Consider the following 19,162-nt stretch of genomic DNA (forward strand, 5'->3'; position numbering starts at 1 on the left):
ATTTGAGCGGAAGGCAGATGCTTAACCAACTGAGCCACTCAGGGACCCCTACAATTTTATTTTTAAGTAATCTGTACACCCAACATGGGGCTTGAATGCTTGAACTCACAACCCTGAGATCAAGAATTGAATACTCCACTGACTGACCAGCCAGGCACCCCAAATTGTAAGGGTTCTCTTTATATGCTGGATACAAGTGCTTTTTCAGTTATATGATCTGTGGATATTTTCTTTCAGTCTGTTTTATGTTCTCAACATTGTCTTCAGAGTACAAAATTTAAAAATTTTTGATGAATCCAATACATACATTTTTTCCTTTTACAAATCAGATTTTTGGTATCAAATCAAAGATCTCTGCCTAATTAGTTTTGTGCCCTGAATATTTACTAGTCCTCTCAAAATTCATATGTTGAAGTCCTAACCCCCAAAAGTGATGGTATTACAAGGTAGGCCTTTGGGAGGTCATTAGAATTGATGGCGTCATAAGGGTGGAGCTCTCATGAATGGGATTAGTGCCCTTAAAGTGGGACATGAAGGAGCTGGCTTGCTATCCTCGGCAAGTGTGTAGCTTGCAACATGGAAGATCTTCTTACCAGAAACTGAAAAGACTGGTACCCTGCTCTCAGACTTCCAATCACCAGAACTATGAGGAATAAATTTCCGTTATTTAGCAGCCACCCGGTTTATGGTGTTTTGTTAAAATAGCCTGAAGTGAGACAAAGAGGTCATAAAGATTCTCTCTTTATTTTCTTCTAAAAGTTATATAGTTTCAGCTCCCCTGCCCCCCCCCCCCAGTTTTAGCTTTCTCATCTAGGTCTATGATCCTATGTTTCCTTCATAATATCCTGCAGTTTCTTTTTTTCTTTCTTTCTTTCTTTCTTTCTTTCTTTCTTTCTTTGAGATTTTATTTGTCAGAGCAGACACTTAACTGAATGAGCCACCCAGGTGTCCCTATCCTGCAATTTCTATCCAATCACCCCCCCTTCAATCTTCATTCTTTTTTTTAATTATTTTTTATTTTTAAAGATTTTATTTATTTGACAGAGACACAGCAAGAGTGAACACAAGCAGGAGGAGTGGGAGAGGGAGAAGCAGGCTTCCTGCTGAGCAGAGAGCCCAATGCGAGGCTCGGTCCCAGGACCCCAGGATCATGACCTGAGCCGAAGGCAGCAGCCTTAACCCACTGAGCCACCCAGGTGCCCCCCATGTTCATTCTTGAATATTAACAGAGACCTAGTTGCCAAATCCAATGACCTTTCCTCAATTTTCATCTACTACTTTTGTCAAAATACTAGGTAGATGATGAAATAATTACAAAAAAAAAAACCTGAGTAAAATAATTGCAAAAGTGCAAGGCAGCAGATCTGGTGAACCTCTCAGGACATAATGTTTAAGGTGACCACTCAGTACCTTGATGTGCCTGGTGCTTGATTACATACTTGCTGAATTGGTAAAGAGAAAAGTCCCTTTAGCTCAATTCTTATGCTGACCCAGGGATTTATATACAATCTTTGGTGAAGACTACAGTACAGTAAGTACACTAAGAGATCCACACTGAATTGTATTTCCAGGCTTACATGTGAACAAACCTACACCTCTCACTGAACCAGAGGTTCTTAGGGATCCAACAGAGTGAGAAGAAGCCAGAGCCAAACTGAACTTTAAAGGCAGCTCTTGGGGCGCCTGGGTGGCTCAGTGGGTTAAGCCTCTGCCTTCGGCTCAGGTCATGATCTCAGGGTCCTGGGATCGAGCCCCGCATCTGACTCTGCTCAGCAGAGAGCCTGTTTCCCCCCCCCCTCTCTCTGCCTGCCTCTCTGCCTTTTTGTGATCTCTGTCTGTCAAATAAATAAGATCTTTAAAAAAAAATTAATAAAGGCAGCTCTCAAAGTACTGAGTTTCATAGGCTGAGCATGTCTAGTCTAGTCTAATCTAGAATCAGACTACAGACATATCTGCTCTAAAGGGTGCAGTAGTCAGGGAAGGGTTAGATTTATCTAATAACTAGATGAGCGATAATTTGGTTAGATACGATATGAGGTAAAGAAAGGCAAAGTGATGTTTTCTTTCTTTTTTTTTTTTTAAAGATTTTATTTATTTATTTGAGAGAGATTTATTGAGAGAGATCACAAGCAGGCAGAGAGGCAGGCAGAGAGAGAGGAGGAAGCAGGCTCCCTGCCAAGCAGAGAGCCGGATGTGGGGCTCCATCCCAGAACTCCGAGTTCATGACCTGAGCCGAAGGCAGCGGCTCAACCCGCTGAGCCACCCAGGCGCCCCTGATGTTTTCTTGTTTTAATATGGCAAGAACTTATGCATGTTTACAGACTGTAGATAATTAGCCAGAAGGGAATGAAGCTGAAAATGAGAAAGACAGAGGCAGAGAGAGAAAGAATACTAGAAAGGCAAGGTCACAAAAGAAGATGGGATCCAGAGCCTTCTAGGGAAGTCAAATTCTCTGCAGAGTTGGAATTGAGTAAAGTTGAGAATTTTCCCATTTTACTTTTACACTCTATCTAAATTTTTAAGATAATGGTATTGAGGGGCGCCTGGGTGGCTCAGTGGGTTAAAGTCTCTGCCTTTGGCTTAGGTCATGATCCCAGGGTCCTGGGATAGAGCCCTGTGTCGGGTTGTCTGCTCCGCGGGGAGCCTGCTTCTCCCTCTCTCTGCCTGCCTCGCTGCCTACTTGTGATCTCTGTCAAATAAATAAATAAAATCTTTTAAAAAAAGGATAATGGTATTGAGTATATATTCATTTTATAATGGAAAAAAATGTGAAAGAGGTCAGCAGAATTTGCTTTGGATAAGGTACCTAAGAAAAAAAAATCCACAACTGCTCAGCTCACATGATCTCCCCCTCCTGCTTTAGACAGTCAGTACCTCTAGCTCGTATATGCTAGTTTTCTTGTTTTGGTAAACTATGTTAATATCTCAAAGGCAAAAGTTATGCCCCTTTTTGTATCTTACTGTAGCTCTTCACAGGATGTGCTCAATAAACATCAAAAAACATAGATTGGGAATGTGCTATAGATGACATTAATATAATCAAAAGATAACTATTCTGACACATATGGGAACTTGTATATAATAAAGCATGCACTTCAACTCAATGGGGGAAAGATAGGTAATTCGGTATATAGTAGTGCAGGAAAGCTGTATGGGCATCCGGAAGTAAGGTTGGGATTCACATCTTTTATCTTATACCAAAATAAATTTCTATGTAGAAAATACCATGGAATTTTTTTTAAAAGATTTATTTATTTGACAGACAGAGATCACAAGTAGGCAGAGAGGCAGGCAGAGAGTAGAGGAGGAAGCAGGCTCCCCGCTGAGCAGAGAGCCCGATGTGGGGCTCCATCCCAGGACCCTGAGATCATGACCTGAGCCAAAGGCAGAGGCTTAAACCCACTGAGCCACCCAGGTGCCCCAATACTATGGAATTTAAAAAAACAAAACAAAACTTGGAGTGAAGAATGCCTATCTCAGTATGACAAAAATGCAGAAACACAGAGAAAAATATTGATCAATTTGACTTGAAGAAAATCTGCCCGGAAACAGTATCATAAAGTCAAAACACAAACGACAAAGATAATGTATCTGCAACTCATATCACAGACCAAGGTCTATTTTCCTTAATAAAGAACTTTTTTTTAAAAGAATTTATTTATTCGACAGTGAGAGCACAAGCAGGGGGAGTGGCAGGCAGAGGGAGAGGGAGGAGGAGACTCCCTGCTGAGCAGGGACCCCCACTACGGGGCTCAATCTCAGGACCTTGGGATCATGTCCAGCACTGAATGCAGACGCTTAACCAACTGCGCCACCCGGGTGCCCCAATAAAGAACTTTTTACAAATCAGTAAGAAAAAGACCAGTAACACAACAGAAGAATGAGCAAATGACATGTTGTCATAAAAAATTGTCCTTAAGTGTACGAAAATGCTCAATCTCACTCATAATAAAAGACATAGAAATTAAAACCATGAGGTGCCGTTTTTAGATTATAAAATTGGCAAAGATCAACAAGTTTGAGAACACTATCTGTTGATGTGCATGTGGGGAAAATGGGTACCTTCATGTAATGCCAACAGTTTAAGTTGGTACAGCCTTCATAGAAGTACTATGCATTGGTAAGAACACTCCAACCTCATTTCCTACCATTATTCTCCTCCTCAGTCTGTATTAGCCATATCTGTGTCCTTGTTATTCCTTGGTAAGCCAAGCACATTCCAGGTCTGGGGGCCCACACACCTACCTTTCTGTAGAACTCATGAAATGCACATCATTTCTTCCTTAACCTCCTTCAGGTCTTTACTCAAATGTCCCACCTCTACAGTGAGGCATTCTCTGATCACTGTCAAAAAAAAGTGGCTCCCAACCCCTCCATCATTGTCTTTTTACCATGTTTTTAATTCCAAGCACATATGTGACATTATTCTATATATTTATGTTTAATGTCTCTCTTCTGCCACTTGATTGTAAACCTTGTAAAGGCAAGGACTTTGTTGTGTATACTGCTACGTACTCAGACTCCAGAATAATACAGCTCAGCATGTAATATGTGTTCATTAAGTACACATACTGAATGAATGGATGAATGAATGAACTTCTTTGAAGGACAAGTTAGCAATTATCTATTAAAATTTGGAACAGACATACCCAGCAATTCCCTTCTAGGCATTATTTATAGTTTTATAAGTGCACAAAACAGAGAATGTACAAAGTTATTTGCTGTGGCGTTGCTTGTAATAGTGAAAGGAAAAACCACCTAAGGTCAACTTTTAAAATGTATCATCTACATCTGTACAATGAAATACTGTGTAGATATAGGAGATCTCTGATTCTGAAATTTTTTTCCTACCTTTGGCAAATATACATATGATGCCTGACCATCTTAAGCCCCTGGTGATACCACTGTAAGAGTGACCCCTTTCATGGGGCTTTTACTGGTAAAGACAGTGGAGATGAATAGGTGGAAAGAGTGAATAATTTTTACAGCTTTATTTAATGAGTATTAATCTCCTTGCAGAAAACATGGAATATCTGCCAATTAAACAACATTCTAATGAGAAGAAAGTTGTATCTGTACACATTTAACCTGGTTCAACAAAGATCTTCTCTTTGTAGATCTAAACACATGAATAGGCCTAAACTGGCAATGCCTATTTATTCATTATGGCTAGATTTCCCATTTTACAAACAAACCACTTCAGTTATGGGAAGACCTTCAGGATTTCAGAGTATCTTTAGTACAGGTTTCCTGATCCTGGAGTGGCAGAATTCCCCTACTGTCTATCAGATGACACCCCTTGCAGCTGCAGGGCATTCTGTAGGGCTGGTCTCCTACTCCACAGTCCAATACATATAAAAACATAATGCACACAGGGTAATCCCCTGGTAACAATAAATACCCTCCAATCTTACCAAACTATAATTTGCTTACTGTTCCTCAAATAAAATGTTCTAGTCCCCATCTCTTTACCACTACCCTCCCCTAAGGCCCTTTTTTCTCCCAGCTTCTCTCATCTGGAATCTTATAAACTTCTATCCAAACACTACCATTTCAGGGACCAGACAAAGTCCCATCTCTCTACTAAAGGACTCAGTATTCCCTGACTATTCTAACCCTATCATCATCTAGGCTCTGACCCCCTTTAACTTTTATCAAGCATCTGGCTCTAGCTCTAATCTTTTTGTTGCCTAATTCTGTTAATTAGCTTTTCACAAGTTTCTGAGTTATCTTCCAATTAGATTGTGAGCTCCTTAAAGGCAGATTCCTATATTCTGGTTTTTGTATATTCCTCATGAATCTACACAGTAGATACATGTCCTGGTTTTGAAAAGTAACATGGTCAATCCAAACTTGACCCAACACGTACATTTAGTGTTCTTTACAGATTTTTCTAGAACCATGTTTATACATCCTTTGTATAAACATGCAGTTTCTGCTAGCTCAATTAATTCTTTGAGTTTTTGGTATCAGAACTCGTCAGCTGACTCTGTGTCCCAGCCGCAAGACTGCAACTGTTCATCCTGTGGGAATTCAACTTCAATGTCATAAACGAAATCTGGATCATCCTTCTTCTTCTGATTTTTCTCAAAAAGTTCATCCATGATGCTCTTTCTCTTAGCAAGTTCCTTATCATCTAGTTTGTTCAGGTCTTCCTCAGGATCAATTGTTGTTTCCCGTTGAATTTGTTCCATTGTTTCTGCCAAACTCTGCCCCAACAAGTAACCTCGTAAAAAAATGAATAACTTCTCTAGCTGCCTCAGGGACACTTGTTCCAGGTAACTCTTGTGTCGCGGATTATTCTTTAATTGTTCAGCAGCTCTGTTGCAATCTAGGAGAGAAAAACAAAATTATATACCACACACAACAGACACATCGCAAACTACTGAAAACATTATCTGCTGTGAGAGCCAAGTAGCTAAGTGACTGCTTCAGAATGAATAATTTTGCAGAACTATTATTCTTTTGTATCGAGCTTTGAGTGTGGTGGAGGGAAGAGGGATGCATTTTTTATTTTCTTAACTTAAAAATCACTTTAAGGAGATGTCAAACACTTGCAACTGGAGAAAACATCTACGGTGAAAAGGATTTATTACAGTTTCAGATATTAGTACTGGTACCAAGAAAATATCAAGACTAAGAAAATATCAAGACAAATACAAAACACATTTGGAGGGAGAGAAGGGAGTCAGTATTATTGAAGACTGCAATCTCATTTAACCCATATCACAATTCTGAAAGGATGGGATTATCAATATCCATTTACAGATCAGGAGACTGAAGCTCACTGACAATTTAGCTGGGGTTTACCTACCTACCCTGATAGTCATGATTTGAACCAGAGGCTGTCTAACTCTGAAGGCCATGGTGCTCTATTACAAGACTGAAATCATTCTTAATAAGTGATTCAGAGAATATTTAAGATAGGAAGCAAGATAAAACATGAGGTACCTGAAAACTTTGAAAAGTTTCGGACTGGCATGATGCGTTGGCGACGTTTTCCCTTCATTTCATTCTCATAGATTAGGATAATAGCTGGAGGCTGGAACCTAATTCCACATTTCTTGGCAGTGCACATCATTCTCACATGTACTTCAGGGCAAATCAGAGGAAATCTGATGAAAATATGTTAGTCACATAATGACTTCCTGCTAAAGGGGAAAAAAATATAAGTGTTGAATAAATCACACTCCCCAGTACCCCTTCTCCCCAGCAGATCTGGCTCTAGTCCAGTTCTAGAGATGCATGCTCAGCCCATCAACTTCAATACTTTGAGAGCTACCCTGAACGTTCAGTATAGCCCTGGGGTTATCCTTAGTTGTTGGATCCCTGGTTCAATGAAGTGTGTAGGTTTGTTCACACATGAGCCTGGAAGTGCAGTTGTCTGGACCTCTAGTGTACTGCATTCTTAACCAAAGATTGTACATGAACCCGAGTCAGGCCAAGAATCAACTTACAGGATCTTTTTATTTATCAATTAAACAAGTAGGTACAAGCACCCTCTATGGCAAGATACTATGATTTTTTTTAACCTTAAACATTAAGTCCTGAGAGGTTCATCAGACTGGGTCTGTCTCTTCTGTACTTTCCCATTTTACTCACCAAGTTTTCTATGATTACTTATTGAATCACTTATCTTCCCTTCCATTGTATATGCTGCATGAGGGCAGGGAACATATCCACTGTTCACCAGAATATCCCAGCAAAATACCATACATACTTGTTTAATTTAATGTACTAAGGGCACCTGGGGGGCTCAGTCAGTTGAGGGGGCTCAGTCAGTTGACCTTGGTTTCCGCTCAGGTCATGATCTCAGAGACCCACACTGCCCTCTGCACTCAGCAGGGAGCCTGCTTTTCTCCCTTTCCCTCTGCTCCTCCCCTCGCTCACTCGCGCACACACAAGCTTTCTCTCAAATAAATAAATACAATCATTTAAAAAAATTAATTTAATCTACTAATATAAGACACAGCCTCTGTATATCCTTTAAGTGTTTCTAGTCTACAGGTCTGATAAAAAAATGCAGACCCGGTACAGATTCAACCTCTACATATACAAGTCAATAAAGTTTACATCGTTTTTATTTCAACTTATTTGTCTCTCTGTTTTCTCAGTTACAAGAAACACAGCTATTTTGCAGTTAATACTTTCTATTCCCTCTTGTCGGTGCCCAGTGCCAAAATACGCTTAATTATAGCGACTGCTTTGGGTAGGACTTTGATATTCTCAGGAAGATTTGCAAATGTCAAGGAACCTAAAGGTAAAGGAGTATAGAGTGATGATACCTTCATAAACTTGATTTTTCTAGAGAATCACCATAGGAACACAGTACATTGGAGAAGACTGGAGGTAGGGTGGGGGAGGTGGAGGAGGAAGAAACATATATATAATGATTACCTTTGATTTGTTTTTTTCTACATATAGTTTTTTTTAGTATAGTAGGTTTTACATTATACATCTATTTCCTGCCTTCTTAATGTAATAACTTACGTGATTCTGTCCTTCGATGCTTTACTAAAACACACATTTCTATGACTGTCAAGTGTTTTGTCTTATGGATATACCATCACCTATACTTTTCACTTCTTATTGTTGAACATCAGAATTTTTACTCTTAAAAAATTAATCATAAAGAACTGCCATTTCAAATTACTGTGCTCTGATCTGACACAAACGATCCCACCCCCCCCCCTTCTTCAAATAATACTCCCAGTTCATGTCATTAAAATCTGGTCTGTTAGTAAGCTTTCTAAGAGATCCTATTGAGCACAATATAAATTCCACACACTCAAGCAAATGGCTGTACTCATAACTGATGTATGCAACTGATAACAATGGTTTTTTTGACTAGAGTCTTTTCTTTTTAAAATTTCTTTTAAATTTTCTTTTTAAAATTTAACTTTTGGGGCACGTGGGGGCTCAGATGGTTGAGTGTCTGCCTTTGATCCCAGGTACTGGGATTGAGTCCCGCATTGGGCTTCCGGCTCAGCGGGGAGCCTGCTTCTCCGACTCTGCGCCTCTCTCTTTCTCTCATAAATAAATAAATAATCTTAAAAAAATTTTTTTTAACTTTCACTTGTACTAATATGTTTATATTCGGTTAAAAATGTCAAATAATTCTGAGGATTATAACAAAAAAACTGTTGTCCCCTGCCCTTCCTCTCTTCATAGTCAACCAGCTTCAATTCTTTTAAGTGTTTCTTCCAAAATTTATCTCCATATTTCTTAATATCATGCTTATACTGCTATTTTCACTTTCCGATGGTACATTCTGACATCTTTCCTCTTGCAAACACCTGTCCTAGCTCCAGTCTGCATCCAGGCCTACTTACAGATTCACTTTAATTCAAGAAGACAGACCACACATTTACCTAACTCTTCCTCATAGGCATTAATACTTTTCTCCCCAGTAATCAGTGATCACCATAATTTTACTAAACATCCCCCACAGCACCTAAAACTGTACGGATTTTGCCAACAGAGAGACGATCCTCTCCCAAACTCATGTCCCCGCTACGGCAAGGCTGACTTTCTTATCCTTAGAGAAATAGAGAAAGTGCATCTTCTGCGGCTGGGAAGAGCTTAAAACCGCCGTGAGGGGCTTGTTTCCCCCCAACCGCAATGCACAGAGAACTTAACTCGACTTTGAGGCCGGGCGGAGCCTGGCGCTGCAGGAAGAGGCGACAGCCATAGCCCCGCAGACGTGATTGTGGGGTGAATTCCCCCGCAGGAGCGCCGAATCCGCAAGTACCTGGAAGTGGTGGAGACAGGGAGCTCCCCGACACGGCTCGCAGGACTGCTCCAGAGCTCGGGTCTGGATGGGGGCCCAGGGAGTTGTTCCCACAGCAACAGCCCAGGCGTACGTCACGGCGCGTGCGCCGCTCTTTGCCCCGCCCCCTGACCCGACGGCGAGGGGCGGGGTGACAGGGGAGCAAAGACGGCGGTGAGGTTGCCGCCTCCCGCAACGCCGGAAGTTTCAGGGGGACCAGGGCTGCGGGGACCGGGGTAACCGCAGGACCGCAGGCGCGCATGGTTGTCTTCCGTGCCGGTCACTGACTCCGTGGCAGCACGCTCTAGGAGCGGCATAAGGCGTGCTCGGGCTCCTCAGTCCGCAATTCGTCCCCGCGCGCTCTGGGGAGCGCGTTCTCCAGCGTCCTGGCTGTCACGGCCGTGGTCGTCCAGGCGGTGGCCTGGCTGCACCTCTGGGAGGCGGCTGGACTCACCACACCCGCCACGGCCTTCACTGCCACCCCCACCGACGCTGGTAAACGAGGGACGGGGTTGGGGGACCGGCGGGTGGAGGGCAGTCCAGACTCCTAGGTCCTCCAAGGTGTGCCTATCGTCGCACGGACCTAGAACCTGCTGGGTGACCTGGAGGAGGTTAAGAATGGAAGTCACGTGCTTCCCACCTTTCCCACCCGCCTAGCCACTGCTCCGAGGCGTCTCTTGGGTCTCTGGAGGGTCGGGCTTTGTCGTTCAGAGGTAGTTACTGGCCGTACTATTACTAAAATATCGGGAAAGCAGTACAGCCGTCAAGTGTCTTGGGATGCATGAAGCTTGGGACCCCTGAGAGGATCAGCAAGGCCACAGTGCCCTATGGGGTGTGAGAATCCCAGTCCAGAATGGAGAGACTGACGGGGTGAGGGCGTAGGAAGGGATGAACAACTAGTTTTATTTAACAAAAAAGTTTTTGTAATAGACTGGATTGGGCTGGGGCTTTTCTCCTAACTACAGGCTGGGCAAGTGAGTTGATTTCATTTCTTTGGGTCTGACTCGGAGGGCCGAAGTGCTGTGCTAGGCGCTGTAGATCCAGCGCTGAGCTAAATATGGCCCCAACCCTCGCAAAACTTGCAGAGTAGTGGGGAAGTGCAGTAGTAATTACAATAAGAAAAGTAGTACAAATTAGGTTAAGTTTCTCCACTTGTAAAGTGAGAATATTAGACTAGGGTCAATCACTGATTTCTGTCTTCACATTCTAGGTTTCCAGATATACTTGAAGTATTATGAAGCCAAAATGAATTTTTAAACAGCTGGACTTTATTTTTTTTTTTAAGATTTTTTAAATTTATTCGACAGAGAGATCACAAGTAGGCAGAGAGAGATAGGAGGAAGCAGGCTCCCCGCCGAGCAGAGAGCCCAACACGGGACTTGATCCCAAGACCCCGTAGACCACCACCCGAGCCGAAGGCAGCGGCCTAACCCACTGAGCCACCCAGGCGCTCTGGACTTGGTGATTTCTAAAGGCTCTTCCAGCCCTGGTTTTTTATCATTAAAAAGAGGTCAATTTCCAGAGCCTGTTCCGGCCGCTGTAATCAAATAAAGTAATATTTAAGAGGAAAAGTTTAAAAAAAAAAAAAAAGGAGGAAAAATCTTGACGGTCAATTCAGATAGAGCAAATTTATTTTGAAAATGATATTTTTGCTTGGGACACCCGTGTGGCTCAGTCATTAAGCATCTGCCTTTGGCTCAGGTCGTGATCTCAGGGTCCTGGAGTGGAGCCGCACATTGGGCTCTCTGCTCTGAGGAGCCTGCCCCTCTGTCTAGCTCTGTCTCTGTCTGTCAAATAAGAAAATACATAAATAAAAATCTTAAAAAAAAAAAAAAAAAGAAAGAAAGAAAGAAAAAGGAGGCCTGCCTCTCTCTCTAGCTGTGTCTCTATCAAATAAATAAATAAAAATCTTAAAAAAAAAAAAAAATGGTATTTTTGCTTTAAAAAATTATGAATTATCTACTTGCTATACTGTTTGTGAATTAACCTTTCTACCATCCTGAGATGAAAGGGGTTTAGTATTCTCCAGTATACATCCCAATAGAATTTAAGCCTATTAATCTGATTTTTTTCTAATTTAAGTTCTAGATAGATATAAATCCAGACTCTCCACCCCTATATAAAATTAAACATAGTGAAACATCTGGATTTGTAAAAAAGATACCCAAAGGTATTTTTAGGGAATGATTATATATGGTCTCTGAAGCAAATAAGGGTTTTTTTTTAGACAGCTAAGAAAGTAGAAATATCTTAAGCTTTAAATCTCTAGGAGATCTTGCTTCTAATCAGTAACTTACTTAGTGGTATGGCCTGGAGCCAGTGAGAACTGTTTGTTAATCAGTTTCTTCCCATGTGCAAATGGCAGTAATTTCGCCTATTTTGCTGGGTTGTGAAAGTTAAAATATGTGAAAGCCCCAAGTAGAGGATTTGTCATGGATATCATTTAATAAATATTATTTTTCCTTTCCTTGTAAATTTTGGTGTTCTCATATCTTTTTGTGTGTGTGTGTGTGTCTTTTCAGGAATGAATCTAATAGACTTAGCAATACATAATAGTATATGGGTTTTTTGGTTTTTTTTTTTTAAGATTTTATTTATTTGTCAGAGAGAGTGCTCACTTCGGCAGCACATATACTAAAATATTTGTCAGAGAGAGAGAGAGCACAAGCAGGCAAAGTGCAGGCAGAGGCAGAGAGAGAAGCAGGTTCCTCGCTGAGCAAGGAGCCCGATGTGGGACTTGATCCCAGGACCCTGGGATGAAGCAGAAGGCAGCGGCTTAACCTACTGAGCTACCCAGTCATCCCTTTTGTGTTTGTTTTAATGTTAGTGCACTTCCAGCTTTTCAAAATGGATTAATGTTCCATATAGCAGGGTACCCAGAACAGTTGATGGTCATTAGTAATGGATTTATTTATTTATTTATTTATTTATTTATTTATTTATTTATTTATTTATTTGGAGTTGGGAGAAAATCTTAAGCAGGCTCAACACCCAGCGCAGGGCGTGTCTCAGGGCTGATCTCACAACACTGAGATCATGACCTGAGCTGAAATCAAGAACTGGACGTTTGACTGAGCCACCCAGGTGCCCCTAAATTTTTAATTTTATGATGCTGACCTTGAATAATAGTTTTAACATCTGAATTCTGCATGGTGTCATTACAGTGAGATTTTAGATTATTCTAAGTTTAAAAGGAACCCTTTGAATCTTTGAAAACCCTCAAGTTTTTGTTTCTCTGTTTTAAACCTTCCCAACCTCTCCACAAGGTGTAAGTGTACCATTTTCTCAGTTTTACAGGTATGGACGATAGAATACAAAAGTTGGCAATATGTATCTAAAATACAGTTTCAGTGAACCAGGATTAAAACTGAGATTTCCGGGGCGCCTGGGTGGCTCAGTGGGTTAAGCCGCTGCCTTCGGCTCAGGTCATGATCTCAGGGTCCTGGGATCGAGTCCCGCAAAGGGCTCTCTGCTCAGCAGGGAGCCTGCTTCCCTTCCTCTCTCTCTGCCTGCCTCTCCATCTACTTGTGATTTCTCTCTGTCAAATAAATAAATAAAATTTTAAAAAAAAGAAATTAAAAAAACAAAAAAAAACAAAAAAAAACTGAGATTTCCTGGCTCTTTAGCCAGTCTGTTCCTTTTGGTGTCCTGGGATCATCTGAAAAAACAGTATTAATGACACACACTTATACAGAGCTTTTACTATCTGGTAAGCCCTGTTCTAAGTGCTTCTACATGTATAAAATACTCATGACAAATAGCAGAGAAATAAACTATCTTGTCCAAAGTCACATAGCTTTAAGGGACAGACTGGGGTAATAATTAGGCAGTATTACTCCAAGGTCAATGTTCTAAATGCCTCTGCTATATTAGAAGTAGCTTTTTAGATAGCTCAAATTCTTTAAGTCTTAAAAGCTTTTCTTTTGTTTATAGGTTGGTTAGATTTTCCAGGCAAGTAAAGCCTATTCAAGCAATTATTTTCTAATTATTTAAATGTTCTTTCAACTGAGTGCTTATTTTATTTTAAGAAATCTTCTGATTCTTATAGGCATAAGGGCTACTTGTTCAGAAATTATTTTGAGGCAAGAAGTTTTGAAAGATGGTTTCCACAGGTAAGTTGCCCACTGACGTTCACTAATGTCAAAATATTGTTTCATATAATTTAGAGCAAAAAATCAATAGCTGCAAAATGGATAAACCGAAAATCTCTTGCTTTCTTACAAATGTTGTAAGTGACAGATTTATCATATGTGGTTCAGAGTTTGAAATAATGATTAAAATAACAGGAGAGGAGCGGCTGGGTGGCTCCATTAGGTTAAGCATCTGCCACAGCTCAGGTCATGATCTCCAGGTCCTGGGATGGACTCCCCCTGTGTCGGCCCCCTACTCAGCCAGGAGTCTGCTTCTCCCTCTGCCTGCCACTCTCCCTGCTTGCGAGCACACTCTCTCCCTCTGTCAAATAAATAGTTAAAATAAATACATAAATAAAATAACAGTAGAGAAGAGAAAAATGTTTATTATTTATCATGCATGTATGGGTTTTTTTAGGATTTTATTTATTTTTGTGAATGAGAGAGCACACATGAGCATGAGTGGGGGAGGGTGGAGGGGCAGAGGGAGAATCAAACTCCCACCTGAGCAGAGAGCCTGACATGGGACTGGATCCCAGGACCCCAGGATCATGACCTGAGCTGGAGGCAGGCACCTAACCGACTGAGCCACCCAAATCCTCGCATGTGTATTATGTGTATATATATGTAACATACATACAGCCAGATTCACTTAATCTTCACAGTGGTTGTGAAATAGATGATATCTTTCTTCCTTTTCACTTCATCTTAGCCAGGAGGCCAAGAAGTGATTCCCTTTTTTCCTTTCCAGATGAGAGAAGTAGGGTTCAGAGAATTTAAATAATTTAGTAGAAGTTAGGGTGGTAAGGTTCTAACTCAAATTTATGACTGTCATACTCCAAAGCCATGCCCTCATGTACTAAGATATTATATCACCCTAAATCACTGTTTCTGATTTATAGGAATTGGTTCCAAATGACCATGCTGTTTCCAAAATAGAAATTATTCTTGGGCAACCCTCTCAGGTCCCCTTTCTCTTTAGGAGCTTTGTACTCTTTATCTTTCAGTAAACTTTACTATCACTCAATAAGCCTTGCTTTGTAGCCCCTTAAAAAAGATTCTCAAAAATGAATATTTGACCAGTATTGAAGATACTTAAAAGACTAGTAGGGATGCCTGGGGTGGCTCAGTCAGTCAGGTGTCTGCCTTTGTCTTGGGTCATGATTTCAGGGTCCTGGAAATGAGTTCCACGTGGGGCTCCTTGCTTGCAGGGAGCCTATCTTCTCTCCCTCTGCCTGCCTCTCCCCTCCTTGTGAGCTTGCTTTCTCTCTCTCTAATAAATAAATAAAATAGTTTTTTTTTTCAAAGATTTTATTTATTTGTCAGAGAGAGAGAGTGCGCACAAGCAGGCAGAGTGGCAGGCAGAGGCAGAGGCAGAGAGAGAAGCAGGCTCCCTGCAAAGCAAGGAGCCCGATGTAGGACCCGATCCCAGGATCCTGGGATCGTGACCTGAGCCAAAGGCAGTGGCTTAACCCACTGAGCCATTCAGGCATCCCAATAAAGTATTAAAAAAAAAAAAAGAAGAAGAAGAAGACTAGTAAAAAGTTGTAGAAACTGTTCTGTAAGAAAACTTCCAAACTTTAAAGCTTTCAAGGTAATTAATTTGAAATAGTTCTGATACATGATTTACAAAATTTGATACATTTATTTTTTTAAAATCATTGCATCTTATTTATTTTTTTTTAAGATTTTTTTATTTATTTGTTATAGAGAGAGAGAGAGATACAGAGCGCAAGCACAGGCAGACAGAGTGGCAGGCTAGAGGCAGAGGGAGAAGCAGGCTCCCTGCCGAGCAAGGAGCTGGATGTGGGACTCGATCCCAGGACGCTGGGATCATGACCTGAGCCGAAGGCAGCCGCTTAACCAACTGAGCCACCCAGGCGTCCTAAATCATTGCATTTTATAAGCCACCTTAAACTGAGACATCTCACTCTCCACCCTCTTCAGAGTCAGCCTATGTGTGAATGGCTAGGAGGTACAGTAGAAAAAACTTGGGATTTTGTTTTGTTTTGTTTTTTTAACTCAGACAGACTTGGGCTCAGAGTGTAGCTCTTTTATTTAGTAACTATGTGGCTTTAGTCAAGTTACTTAAATCTTTGCCACCTTACCAGTAAAATTAGATAATGATAGTATTTCCTCATTAGGTTCACAAGGATTTAATCTAAGAATATATAGGAAGTCTTTTAATATAGTGCTTGTCATATAGTACATCCATAGGAAATGTTAGCTCTTATACAAACGATGAGATAGATGATCAAATTGGGCACTACAATTTCAGTAAAGAGGAGATGTGACTACACAGTAATAAAACTGATTTTGGGAGGGAAGTCACTTCTGAAAGGAATTTTTAACTGGGTTTCAGACAAATTTAAAGCAATGTCAGGGAAATTATGCCAAGATTATAGCTTTTTTTTTTTTAATTAATTTGAGAGGGAGAGGGAGAATCACAAGCCAACTCCCCATTGAGCACCATCCCAGGACCCTGAGATTGTGACCTGAACCGATATCAGAGTCAGATGCCCAACTGACTGAACCACCCAGGTGTCCCATGCCAAGGTTATAACCTGTTTTTAGAGAAATTGGGATGTATTCTCAAGAGAAATGGGAAATACTAAGTAATACGAATTTGGCAGTGCAATTATAAGTGACTCCAGTGAGGAAGAAAGAAGTGCCTGAAGAGGCCATTGTGACAGCAAAAGTAGCTGTCCAGTTAGAAGTACTGAAGATAAAAACCAGGATATAAAACCAAGGATGAAGAGTGACAGAACCCATAAGAATAAACTCAGAAACTAGAAATCTCAGAGTTACTGGAGACCCTCAGAAAATGCCAGTGAAAGGCTTTTCTGTTATGTTTAGAGCAGGTGTAATCTTGCTGCTGGGTAGAGAAGGAAACATTAACAGATTGTAGAAAGTAGAATTAGTTACCTTCTCTTATTTCTGTCTTCTTGGTCAAGAAGAATTACTTCCACTCTGGAGAAGGCCAAGCAAATACTGATAGGAGGACACTGAAGTGCAGAATACATAAGGGAATTATATAAAAGGACCTTAGTATTTTAATTGAGTTTAGGGTCTCCCTTCTGTGATAATCTATAGTTTAGTGCAGTAGAAGAATTTACTTAAGTGATTGCTGAACTTCTGTTTGTAATCTTTGGATAATCTGGGAATTATTTGCTGTAGCTTCTGGTCTAGCCCAGATTGTTAAAAGGATGGTGTATAAACACAAAAGAGGAAACGGTAGTCTCTGGGAACTAGCATGAATTTATGACAAATTTATGTCCTTCATACAGATCCATTAGGTAGATCAAAGAAATGCTGTAGATACAGTATATCTTACTTTATGCAAAACTTGATGAAGTTTTACATGTTGTATTTGTGAACAAGATAAAGAATGTGAACTGAAAGCTAAAACAGTTGAATGACTTCATAAAGATCAACAAAGTTATCCAACATGTTCCGATTATATAGAGTGTCATCTTGGAGAGAGGTCCTGAATAGTCTCTGTCTTTTTAAGTATATGTATTTTTTCTAATTATAAAATAGTACATGTTCATGAATAGATATCCATTATCTGGAAGAAAAGAGATTATAGGTATATCCTACTTTTATAGAGGCAGAGTGATATAGTGGCTAAGAATGTGGGCATTAGAGTAAAACTATTGGGGTTTGAATCCTGGCTCTTGGATAAGTTAGTTTCTGAGTGCTGTGGTTTTCTTTCTTTCTTTCTTTGAGGAGGGAAAGTATTTGAGAAGGAAAAATACTTGTTTCTTCAAATCCTTTTGGATTTAATTTAATTTAATTAAATCCTTTTAGATTTAATTGATTTGCGTATTCTGCCCTTAGCTTTTACATCACTAGAAATGATATATTTGGATAAAAATAGAATATAACAATACTGTGAATATTATTCAGAATTCTTTCAATGAATATAAATTATTAGGAAAATAAAATTCTATATGTAAAATTATTTGGAAGAATATAAGCAAAAAAAAAATCAAAACAATTCTTTTTCTGTATAGCTGCTCTTAATATTCAATTCTCGAAGTTGCTGCTGTGTTCTTGGAGCAATGAGTCCATAAAAATTGATTGATTATCTGAGAACCAAAACCTAATATCATACATTTATATAAAGTCTCAAAGAATTTCCCCATACTTTTTGAGTTAGAGGTAACAATTTTTCTATAAAAACGGTAACACGGGTGTTTTAACCCTGGTGTTTTAATTTTTTACAGGTAAAAGAGGAATTATTATAGTACTATTTCATAGTGATATTTTAAAATATTTATTTATTTATTTTTGTGGGGAGGGGTATGGGAAAAGGGAAAAGAATCTCAAGCAGACTCTGTACTGAGTGTGGGGCCTGATGACTGTGAGATCATGACTTGAGCCGAAACCAAGAGTTGGTCTTGATCCACCCAGGTGCCCTCATAGTGACTTTTTAAATCAACTTCATTGAGTTTTGACAATTCTGTATACCCATGTAACCACCACCCTAGACAAAATATAGAGTATTTTCATCATTTCCCAAAATACCCATGCAGTGCTATTTGGAATTATTCTATCTCACCTATACCCAGACTCAGCAAACCAGTGATCTATTTTTTTTTCACTATATAGATTTTCTAGAATTTTATGTAAATGAAACCAAGTGGTCTTTTTGATAACTGGGTTCTTTCACTGCATTATATCAGTGACATTTATCCATATTGTGCATGGCAGTAATTTTTTCCTTTTTGTTGCTGAGTAGTAAAATTTGTTTAGCCATTCACATTTTTTTAAATTAATTTTTTATTTTTTATAAACATATATTTTTATCCCCAGGGGTACAGGTCTGTGAATCACCAGGTTTACACACTTCACAGCACTCACCAAAGCACATACCCTCCCCAATGTCCATAATCCCACCCCCTTCTCCCAAACCCCCTCCCCCCAGCAGCCCTCAGTTTCTTTTGTGAGATTAAGAGTCACTTATGGTTTGTCTCCCTCCCAATCCCATCTTGTTTCATTTATTCTTCTCCTACCCACTTAAGCCCCCATGTTGCATCACCACTTCCTCATATCAGGGAGATCATATGATAGTTGTCTTTCTCTGCTTGACTTATTTCGCTAAGCATGATATGCTCTAGTTCCATCCATGTTGTCGCAAATGGCAAGATTTCATTTCTTTTGATGGCTGCATAGTATTCCATTGTGTATATATACCACATCTTCTTGATCCATTCATCTGTTGATGGACATCTAGGTTCTTTCCATAGTTTGGCTATTG

The 19,162-nt window shown here is 40.1% G+C and overlaps 2 protein-coding genes across 7 annotated transcripts in view; one reads left to right on the forward strand and one right to left on the reverse strand.

The window, feature by feature from the left end:
* Nucleotides 1-4,966: 4,966 nt before the first annotated feature.
* Nucleotides 4,967-10,087, reverse strand: CEP19 (centrosomal protein 19). Of its 6 annotated transcripts, none has more exons than XM_032336807.1 (4): nucleotides 9,752-9,842; nucleotides 8,286-8,343; nucleotides 6,952-7,115; nucleotides 4,967-6,331 (listed from the first exon to the last, which is right to left on the reverse strand). In XM_032336807.1, the coding sequence occupies exons 3-4, from the start codon at nucleotides 7,079-7,081 to the stop codon at nucleotides 5,970-5,972; spliced, it is 492 nt and encodes a 163-aa protein (XP_032192698.1). In that variant the 5' UTR covers nucleotides 7,082-7,115; nucleotides 8,286-8,343; nucleotides 9,752-9,842; the 3' UTR covers nucleotides 4,967-5,969. The 6 variants fall into 6 exon arrangements, with proteins under 6 accessions (XP_032192698.1, XP_032192689.1, XP_032192660.1 ...); XM_032336798.1 differs by having other exon boundaries at nucleotides 6,952-7,151; XM_032336769.1 differs by lacking the exon at nucleotides 8,286-8,343 and having other exon boundaries at nucleotides 6,952-7,092; nucleotides 9,752-10,087.
* Nucleotides 10,030-19,162, forward strand: part of PIGX (phosphatidylinositol glycan anchor biosynthesis class X) — a 44,372-nt gene continuing 35,239 nt past the window's right edge. The window contains exons 1-3 of the mRNA XM_032342159.1: nucleotides 10,030-10,044; nucleotides 10,078-10,264; nucleotides 13,818-13,881. Of these exons, the coding sequence (XP_032198050.1) occupies nucleotides 10,030-10,044; nucleotides 10,078-10,264; nucleotides 13,818-13,881 (266 nt within the window). The remainder of the gene's footprint in view (nucleotides 10,045-10,077; nucleotides 10,265-13,817; nucleotides 13,882-19,162) is intronic.

This window comes from Mustela erminea, chromosome 1, assembly GCF_009829155.1.
Source record: "Mustela erminea isolate mMusErm1 chromosome 1, mMusErm1.Pri, whole genome shotgun sequence".
In the NCBI taxonomy this organism is placed as follows: Eukaryota; Metazoa; Chordata; class Mammalia; order Carnivora; family Mustelidae; genus Mustela; species Mustela erminea.

Bases quoted from the DNA above. Each gene is read 5' to 3' on its own strand.
- CEP19 (XM_032336769.1), bottom strand. From the start codon at position 10,031: ATGCGCGCCTGCGGTCCTGCGGTTACCCCGGTCCCCGCAGCCCTGGTC. The intron at 7,093-9,751 runs GTACTTGCGGAT...TTTGCCCTGAAG, and splicing joins CCTGTCTCCACCACTTCCAG to TACATGTGAGAATGATGTGC. The intron at 6,332-6,951 runs GTACCTCATGTT...TTTCTCTCCTAG, and splicing joins AAACTTTTCAAAGTTTTCAG to ATTGCAACAGAGCTGCTGAA.